The sequence below is a fragment of the Mercurialis annua genome, linkage group LG4, assembly GCF_937616625.2.
Source record: "Mercurialis annua linkage group LG4, ddMerAnnu1.2, whole genome shotgun sequence".
NCBI classification, from domain to species: domain Eukaryota; kingdom Viridiplantae; phylum Streptophyta; class Magnoliopsida; order Malpighiales; family Euphorbiaceae; genus Mercurialis; species Mercurialis annua.
In genome coordinates this window covers 24374898-24386013 of record NC_065573.1, presented here as the reverse complement: position 1 = coordinate 24386013, position 11116 = coordinate 24374898, and the positions used below count along the sequence as shown (strand labels likewise).

General features: G+C 27.7%; 1 protein-coding gene across 1 annotated transcript; it reads right to left on the bottom strand.

Annotated features, from left to right (window-relative positions):
* Positions 1–1764: 1764 nt before the first annotated feature.
* On the bottom strand, positions 1765–3194 carry LOC126679009 (uncharacterized). The gene has a single exon (XM_050373948.2). It carries the CDS (start codon positions 3192–3194, stop codon positions 2157–2159), a length of 1038 nt encoding a protein of 345 aa, XP_050229905.1. The 3' UTR covers positions 1765–2156.
* Positions 3195–11116: the final 7922 nt, after the last annotated feature.

Below are 11116 nucleotides of genomic sequence, written 5' to 3'. Positions count from 1 at the left end.
GAGATTCTAATTCAACTTGCATAGCGTCTTTCCATTTATCCCAATCATGTCTATTTTGACATTCAATAACCGATCTCGGTTCGGGATCCTCATTTCCATTTATGATATCACATGCAACAGCATAAGAGAAAATTTCGTCAATATTTTTCATTGTGTCTCGATTCCAAACAATCTTTGTATTATTGTAATTAATCGAGATTTCTTCGTTATTCTCATTTGTGTCCTCTTCTAGGGTACTGTCTTGATTAATTACATTCATATCCTCTTCTGGGGCATTGCCTTGGTTAACCTCATTTATTTCTTCTTCTGGAGTATTTTCTTTATCTTGTGTTTCTTCAGGAACACCTTTCTCTTTGCTAGCATGATCGAGATTTTCTGCTCCTTTTCTTTTCCTAGGATTTTTATTTCTTGAACCGATCGGTCTTCCACGCTTCTGGCGTGTCTTTGATTCATGAGCGACTTTATTTTCAGAATTCTCTTTTGGAATCTCAACTCTAGCAGGGGCATTAACTGCTGGTATATATGATTTAGTCACTCTCTTTGTATCTGTAAATGCATCAGGTAATTGATTTGCAACAGCTTGCAAATGCACAATCTTTTGAACTTCTGTTTCACATTGTTTTGTGCAAGGATCAAGATGCAATAATGAAGGTTCACACCATGCAATATTTTTATCTGATTGTTTATTTTCTCCCCCTAATGGTGGGAACTCTTCTTCATTAAAATGACAATCGGCGAAACGTGCTGTAAAAACATCACTTGTTAAAGGTTCAAGATACCTAATTATGGATGCAGACACATAACCAACGTATATTCCCAATCTTCTTTGAGGACCCATTTTTATGCGTTGTGGTGGTGCAATTGGCACGTATACAGCACAACCAAAAACCCTAAGATGGGCAATATCTGGTTCTTGACCAAATGCTAATTGTAATGGGGAGTATATATGATATGCACTAGGTTTAACACGAATTAATGATGCAGCATGTAATATAGCATGTCCCCATATAGAGATAGGTAGCTTAGTTCTCATCATTAATGGTCTAGCAATAAGCTGAAGGCGCTTAATTAGAGATTCAGCTAAACCATTCTGTGTATGTACGTGTGCAACAGGATGCTCAACTGTGATTCCAACAGACATGCAATAATCATTGAATGTTTGAGATGTGAATTCACCAGCATTATCAAGTCTTACCCTTTTAATTGTGTAATCAGGGAATTGAACACGCAATTTAATAATTTGAGCAAGAAATCTTGCAAATGCAACATTGCGAGTTGATAATAAACAAACATGTGACCATCTGCTGGATGCGTCAATCAATACCATAAAGTATCTGAATGGTCCACATGGTGGATGAATTGGCCCACATATATCACCTTGAATTCTTTCAAGAAATAAAGGTGATTCATTCTCAATTTTAGCCGGTGAAGGTCTCACAATTAATTTTCCAATAGAACAAGCTGTACATGACATATTACTTACTTGGGGAATTTTCTCACCTTTCAGTGGATGTCCTCGTGCACTGTCAATTATTCTCCGCATCATTATTGATCCTGGATGACCCAATCTTTCATGCCATAATTTTAGTATTGAAGCATCACAATACTTTTTCTTTTCAGCCATATGTGATTCGACCACATTTATATATGTATAATATAAACCAGAAGAAAATGTGGGTAATTTTTCAATTACATGCTTCTTACCTGAAACATTTGTTGTAATATGAAGATATTTCATATTATCATCATTTTTTGTCTCAATATGGAATTTATTCAGACGAATATCTTTAAAACTCAACAAGTTTCTTTGAGACTTGGGGGAAAATAATGCTTCATTAATGGTAAGTACAGTTCCCCCTTGTAATAGAATAGTAGCTCTTCCGGAGCCTTCAATTAATTTTACCTTACCAGATATTGTACTGACATTTGTCTGACATCTTTTAAGATTTGAAAAATATTTTTGGTGTTTGAGTATAGTGTGGGTTGTCGCACTATCCACAAGACATATGTCTTCATTACTGAACTTGGACGAAACAACATGCTGAGAATTATCCATATGCTTCTTAATTCAAACAAAGAAAAATTCATCATAAGAAATTATAGAATAACACAACAATACATAAGTAAATAATAAAAACATTACAATACATGCTGGATTAGTTTTCATTATTATTGTTCTCAAGAAAATCAGAAACATCTAAATGTGTCATGTCTATAGAGTCATTATGCATTAGACTGTGGTCAAAATCATCATCAGCAACAAAATTTGTTTCTATATTCTTTCCATTTTCCTTGAGGGAAGCTTGGTAAAGCTCAACAAGATGTTTGGGCGTACGACAGGTACGCGACCAATGCCCAGTCATGCCACATCGATAACATTTACTATCGACATTTTTCACTTGATGTTTATATTGTCCACTGTTTCTGTTTTCTTGTTTCTCCTCCTTCTTATCCCACTTCTGGTGGTGATTCTTATGCTTAAAGGAGTTATTATAACCGACATGGTTGTAATTATTTCCACCTCGACCATAACCATGACCACGACCACGACCACGGCCACGACCACGACCACGAGGAGATCTATATGCGCTCACATTTACTTCAGGAAATGGAGCAGAACCAGTGGGTCGTGCCGCATGATTTTTCATTAACAGCTCGTTATTCTGCTCAGCCACTAGAAGGCAAGAAATCAGCTCTGAATATTTCTTAAACCCTTTCTCACGATACTGCTGCTGGAGTACCACATTAGATGCATGAAAAGTGGAGAATGTTTTTTCTAATAAATCTTCATCAGTAATTGTTTCTCCACACAATTTTAGCTTTGAGCTAATTCGGAATATTGCAGAATTGTATTCACTAACACTTTTAAAATCCTGCAATCTTAAATGCATCCAGTCATAACGAGCTTTTGGAAGAATTACAGTCTTCTGATGGTCGAAGCGTTCTTTTAAACTATTCCAGAGAACAAGTGGATTATCTTCACTGAGATATTCATTTTTTAATCCTTCATCAAGATGATGGCGAAGGAAGATCATTGCTTTTGCACGATCTTGAGTAGAGGCATTATTTCCCTCTTTAATAGTGTCCTCATGACCAGAGGCTTGCAGATGTATTTTAGCATCTAGTATCCATGACAGATAATTTTTTCCAGATACATCAAGTGCCGTAAATTCAAGTTTTGTAAGGTTTGACATGATTAAACTATCAAATGAAAAATAAATATAATTAGAACTAATATTTATTTATGCGATAAAAACATAGAAATAATAATCATTTATTTTTAAGAGTAAACAAACAAGTACAACCATCATATTTTTGGCTTATAAATATGCATAATCAACAATTATTGCAGCAACTAGTAAAGGTAGAACAATAAATACAAAAATACCTAAATATAAATAAAATTCTTTCCACGGAAGATTAAATATACCAATGAGTATTAAATTAAGTAACATAATAAAAATAATCCAAAATAGCTTCATTTTTGAATTTTTGAAGATTAAGAGATGAAAAATTGTGTAGTGAAAATAAATAGTAAAGTGAGTATATATAGAGAAAAATATAACCGTTTTATTACCGTTATATAGCCGTTTGTTACCGTTATGTAGCCGTTAGGTTATTTTATATTTTTTTTTGAATAAAATTATTTAGATGAGGACAACAATGGATTAAATTTAATTATGGTATAAAAATATTTATATTTATACTAATAGTGTCAACTAAATAAAATCGTTTATAGTAAGGGGATTACCACTCAAGCATCAACGATTGAAATTAAATTATCAAAAGATTATTTATAGGAGGCTTAGCCTTCCATATAAAAATTAATAACATAGATATAAACATAATAAATTAAATATTAAGTAAATAAAATTTGTAGGAGGTATAACCTTCCATTAATTAAATAATTAGACAAGTATTAAAGTTAGAGATTTACCTTTGGAATACTTTACCGAATTTTCTTGGATTAGAGAATCGTAAACTGATAGAACGATCGTGCTGATAACGTGTTATAAACTTAACGATAATATAGATAATGCTTGTAGACTAAACTAATGAATATTTAGTGAACACTTAATAATGCAATAAAAGAGCAAATATTTGGGAGGATTTTACTATTTTTGTAAGTATATTTTCACTTGTAAATTTTACATGGAATGAAACCTATTTATAGGCAATTTCACCCACCATGTAATTAATGCATTTACATGCATGTCAAATATGGAGGGTTGAAATATTTTCACCTAATTAGATAGGTAACTTGAATTTGTCATCCATAATATTCACACACTATTCATAACAAAGAATTATTATTCTGCCAATGTAGGAAAGCGTGAACATTTGTCAACATCATAATTTACACAACGTTTGACGCCTGTTCGTTTCGTCGTAATTAATTTTTCAATGCAAGGTCATGGATGATATGGCGTGTAAACAGCTAGGTAGCACAAGTAAAACATACACTCTAAAGTAGCAACAGCAGCATAGAGATAGAAATTGCCTTATGAGGACAAAATAAAAGAGCATGCTATTTAACACGTGTCACTGTGTTATTTTTGCGGTATATGGGGTCGGTTGGTACCAGCTAGTACTACCGCTTACTTAACACTGTTGGTATATCCTGAAGTTAAAAGGATATTCATTTTCTAATTCGAATTAGGTTTGATTCACATTTATGATTTTTATATATACTAGTTTCGCATTACGTGCTATGCACGTGGCTCGTAACGTAACTCGTCAATGTACATATTAGTAAATTTATTATAATTATATCAATTTTTTATTTATAATTAATATTACATTATTTAAGAATTTTTGTAAAAGTAAATATAATATATTCGGTTATTAAATTTTTTGCCATACTGAATTTATTCTTCTTTTGGTTTTATAATAACCATAATTAAATAATTAACTTAATTTTATTAATAATATCTTTAAAAATAATAAGATAATAAATTTAAATAATAACATATTAACCAAATACACTATTTAATTTTATAGTTAAATCAAACTAAAAGATAGGTATTCCTACTAATTTGGAGACAATTTAGTTATTTTTTACATATTAAAAAATAAATTGGAGATAATTTAGCTACCTATTCTAATTAGGACTTTAATTGCAATAGTGATTAATTAAATAACCAATTAGGTAATGACTATAAAACCTTTATTTAGTGTTAAACTGAAAAGGATTATTCGGTAAATTTGCCTGTCCCCCCCCCCATCCGTGCTTTTATATATACTAGTTTCGCATTACGTGCTATGCACGTGGCGCGTAATGTGACTCGTCAATTTGTATAGTAAGTAATTCAATTATAGTTAATAGCAATTTATTTTATTTATGATATTAAATTAGCGTCAATAATTATATTAATTAAATTTATTATACTAACACTAAAATATTTTATGTATACTTAAATTAATTAGAGTTTTTGTTGGATTATAAAATATTTTATAATTTTATTTATTAATTATATTAATAACTAAAAATAGTAGTATGTATAGTATTATATTAATTAAATTTATTACAATAATGCTACTGTGTTTTAAAATAAATTCAAGATGAAAGCAAACAAAAATTTGAATCTTTTTTTAGGACTAATCTCAAACAAATCAAGAAATCATATACTGAAAAAGAAATTGAACCAAAATGCTTACTTCAAGAGAGCATGAGAATATTCTTATGTATTTGCTTTCAGCGAAAGAAAAAAGTGAAGACTGACTGTAAATTCTATTTAAGAAGTCTATAAAATCTTGATTTAATTTTGAGCACACTTAATCTCAAGTGCCTAATTATTCATCAAAAGTGATTCCTCTAAAGCTATCCACATCTTCCTCACCTGACTGCATCCGACTGTTTTATTATCAGCTGTTTTAATTACAAATTCTATTAATGTAATTATTTTTTGACATATCAAGAATAAAAAATCTTACACTTTTAGAACCATATGTTGTTAACCGCCATGGAAGAACCACAACTGTGCATATTTGTTAGCACCATATTCTTTGAATCTTTGTCACGTAGTGGTTTTTTCTTTTGTACAAATTGAAACATGAATCAACCAATCTGATTTTTAATTGAAATTTGAATGTATTGTCTCTGTTGTTTTCTTTCATCTCCGTGCACTATTAAGTAGTTTAGTATTGTAATTGTAGTAAAAGTAGTTTAAGTTAGCTATTATTTAGATAAAATAATTAATTGTAGTAAAAGTAGTTTAAGTTAGCTATTATTTAGATAAAATAATTATTATTTAATAATAATTAAAATAGCATTAAAGTGTTTAATTAATAATAATTAAAATATTACTAAGGACATTTGCGTAAAAGTGCCTGTCCCCCCCCCCATCCGTGCTTTTATATATAGTATAGAGTATAGATATAGATATAGATATAATATATATTTATTTATTGAAAATTGGAATTAAAATAATAATTATCTAGTTATATACGTTGAAAAAATTTATTTATGATTTATATATATATATATATATATATAATATATATTTATTTATTGAGAATTGGAATTAAAATAATAATTATCTAGTTATATACGTTGAAAAAATTTAAAATTAGTTCTGTAACGATTTTCAGGACTGAAAATTAAAAAATAATTTTATTTTTATTTTTATTTTATATATCTAAGAGCAATTAAATAGATTCATCAAAATTGTTTAATTTTAAATTTAAAGAGCTTTACAATAAACTAGAGATTTGAATGGATTCATTAAAATTTTAAATTTTAAATTAAAATAGAAATTGAATTTCTCCTCCTAATTTCATTATGTGTTAATAAAATTTAAAACTTCAAAATAAGTTGGTTATTTAAAAAATATATAATATTATATTTTTTATATAAATAAATAAAATAAAAACAAAACAAAACAAAAAATATTATTAATATTAATAAAATTAAATTAAAATTAATATTAGAAAGTACATTGAACTAAATAAAAATATTATTCTTTATTTTTAAAATACTCTTTATTTTAGAAAAGAAACTATCAAAATTATAATTAGATATGTTTATATAAAACAAAATGATTTTTGAGATTGAATTACTTCGAATCTTATTAAAAAGGTGATTGCAATATTAATTTAGAATAATTTTAATCAAAACTATATAAATTTAATAAACTAATTAATTATTATTTAAAAAAATTAATTAAATACTTTTAAGCTAAGAAAATTACATTGACATTTCAAAGTAAAATAATTAAGTCAAAATACACATAAAACGTATATTTAAAATAATTTATATTAGTTTTATGTTATTTTTACAATTCATCCTATCGATACCTACCTTCTTTTGATAGTTTTTTTTCATCATGATCAAATTTTATAAATTTGAAAAGCTAAACTCTCCTGAAATTTTTGTAAGTATTTTATTATTTTTGTTTAGAAGTCCTTTATTCCAAAAATATAAAACTATCTTTCCAATTTTTATATTTGGCAAATTTTAATTTTATGCTCTTTTCAATCCTTTATTTAATTTTTTTTCTTTCGGTCACAAAAATAGTATGACAATTGAAATTTTGATAAATATAGAAATAAAAAAGATAATTGTTTGGAATAAGACTTGCTATATAAAAATGGTAAAGTACATAAAGTTAAATAAGAATTTGTCAATTTAACATTAAATGATTATACGATACACTCTAGCTGAATCAATCAGGTTAATTTTTGAAAAATATATAAAAACATAATTCTGGATATGTAAAAATACCTACTAAATTCATTTGAAAAAAAAAACAAGTTAAATAAAGGATAACCTTTGAAATATAAAAAAACATAATTATCAATTATATTTAAATTTTTGCGGGTTGTTGTAATTTTATCCAATTTGTCCTCTCAATTTATAAGCGACTGACAATTAATATATGAATAAATTTTATGAGCGAATCAATCATGAATTTACTGATTATGGGCAATTAGTCCATTTTTGACAGGTTTATCACTTAAGTCATTGATGATGATAGAGAAATTTTTTTTGTTATGACACAATTATTTGTTTTTATTAATAATAAAAGGACAAATACAACTTAAAAAAAACAAATTCAAATAATTATTTTTTTGTCAATTTTTATTCTAATAATAGCGTTATTTTTATATAAAAATTAATTTATATTATCCGAAGACATTCCAAAATTTATCCTCTATATATTTTGGCATGATATGCTCAAATCTTAAAACATAAATGATCATCATATAAATAATAATATTTTGCATTCTTCTTGTTGAAAAAAAAACTTTAAAAATCTCACCAAATTTGATTATTTTTTTAGAAAAAATTCACCAAATTTGATAGTGATGCTATTTGAAGGTACAATGAAGCATTGATGGAAAGTGATGAAGATGTAAAAAAGAGTTGTAATTGATGGGTTGGGTCCTGCAATAGGGATTTATGAGTTTGGTATGGTGGGTTCAACAAGCAATCTGTACCATCTACCTACTAACCTTCTTAATTCTTTTTCTCTTCATCATCCTTATAATAAATGTTCACTTCGGTTGATAATTTTTTTTCTCATAAGAGCCTATAAAATTTTAAAACTATGTTTCTCTATTTATTGATTTTATGGATTTTTTAAAAAACAGGAATAAAATAAATTATTGTTTTACAATCAGAAGCATTGACATGTAATTTTGAATGAAGATTCAAAATTTGGTGAGGGAAAATAAAACATGACTATTTTTTAGTAGTTGTATATGGAAATTGGAAGATAATAGAAGACGGAAAATAAAACTGCATAAATATATTTTCTGAAAATATTTTTTGCTATTTTTTTTTTATTAATGTACCAGTTTTGTTTGCATAAAAGTTTGACAATTATGGTGCAATTTCCTCTTTTTTTGTTTTCCCTGGGCCCTGGCTGTAAAACAACGCATGTGCATTATATAGATCAGCATTGTCCTATTATGGGCTTGGACTTGAGCATGGACCTGGGCTCAATTTGAGAATTTGTTATAGAGGAATTTGCACAAAACACTATGTTTTTAGATTTATTTGTTTTAAATACCTCAATTTTGAAAATTTATATTTTTACTCTCTTTTTATAATGTTTTTATCTCTATTCCAATTAAAATTTTAACTTATTAGCATTTTTACTCCACTCATATAAGACATATGTGCACTTTTTTTTTATCTTTTTCTCTTTCTTCCTTTTCTCTCTCTTCTCCCTTTTTCTTCCTTTTCTCTTTCTTCTCTTCTCCATCTTTCTTTTCTCTGCAACTTTTTTTTTACGTGTTTTTTTTCATTTTAATGAATTTTTTTAATAAATTCTATACAAAAATTCAAGATAAAGAAGAATTCATTATGAAAAATTCGACCTAATTCGTCTCAAGAAATAATGAAGTTTCTCGTCATCGTCATCGCCATCATTGATCTTTTTTTTTTCCAGGATCTTCTTCTTTTTTCTATGTTATTTCAATTGTAGTATCGGTTTTTGGTATTTTTTTTTGAAAAAATCGTTTTTTCTTCATTAATGATGTTTTGACATAGTTTTCAAACGTTTTAAATTAATTTTAGAAATTTATTGGAAATTGTTTTTTCGAAACTGTTTTATACTGTTTGAAATCTTTGTAAACGGTTTGAAACTGTTTCGTTGAAATTGTTATTTTTAGACTGTTTAAAAGTGTTTTTTTTAGAAACTGTTTTACACTGTTTGCAACTTTTATAAACGATTTGAAACTGTTATTTTTAAGATTGTCTTAAAGTGTTTTTAGAAACCGTTCTAAACTGTTTGAAACCTTTATAAATTGTTTGAAACTGTATTTAGATAAATGTTGCATATTGTGTTTTATGAAACTGTTTGCAACTTTTATAAACTGTTTTGAAACCATTGTAAACTGTTTGAAGCTATTTTTTTTTGGAAACTGTTTGATACGCTTGTAATCTGTTTGAAACTATTGTATAATTTTTTTTAAATGATAATAAATATGTCTTTTAAAAATTGTATGCAACTGTTTAAAAGTACATTTGAAACTGTGTTTGAAACAGTTAGAAACCGTTTTTAATAGAGCAAATAAATAAAAAATTATCAGTTTTCTTTATTTTTGAAGAAAGTTATGATCGTTGGATTTGAATTCCAAGTGAAATTTGAAGCGAATTGATTACGAATTAAAAATTCGAGCGGATCAGAAAATATATTTGAAACTAGCAATAAAACTTTAAAAAATAGTAATAAAATCACATAAATTAATTTTTTAAAATGTCATGAGCTGAAGATTAGACTTGATTTGTTGATTTGTTGATTTGTTATTTTTTAAAAAAATAAACTGAAGAAGAAGAAGAAGAAGAAAACACTATAAACAAGTGGAGTAATTTGTAGGTATAGAAACAAATAGAGAAGGGTATAAAACTAATTGGCTGACACGGATAAGTAGATAAATCAAGTCCAAATATTATGGTAGATAATTGCTAATTTTTTTCTTATTTAGGTATTTTTCTAATTCTCTCTTTGTTATATGGACTTTAAATCTAGTGTGGAGAGGTGAATATTGTTGGGTTGGATCTTTTATTAGTCTTTTTATAGGAAAAGGGGTCATTTATGCCCTTAAGATTTGGCTTTAGGATCAAGTAAGCTCTCAACGTACAAAAAAGTTCAAATATGCCCCTAACGTCTTAAAAAACGATTCAGGCCCCCAATTTTGACAACCATGCATCCAACATTTTATTTAAACGTCAAAATTAGGGTCCCGGTTGTTAACATTTTAAGACGGTAGGGGCATATTTGAACCTTTCCGGACGTTGAGGGCTTAATTGATTCTGGAGATAAACCATAAGGTTATAAATGATCCTTTTTTTATATGAAATATTATTTTTTTAGGTAAACCCCCCCCCCCCCCCCCCCAAAATGCTGCAATGTTATATTTTTACTTTATAATTTTCATGCACAAATTTCCCATAACCCAAAATATTTTTAATAATATAATAAACTGGACAATAATATTCTTTTAGCACAATATATGCGAAACAAAAAAAGGAAATAGTTTCTTTCCAAACAAACTATCAGATATTTTTACATCTTCAACCTTCAAATATTTCCACCATTAATGAAGCTAGACCTGTGACAGTGCATAGAGATGTTAGGAATGCGGTCGTTCGGTTTATTCGACTCAG

What these genes read in the sequence shown, in the direction of transcription:
- LOC126679009 (XM_050373948.2), bottom strand. Translation starts at nt 3,194, where the DNA reads ATGTCAAACCTTACAAAACTTGAATTTACGGCACTTGATGTATCTGGA.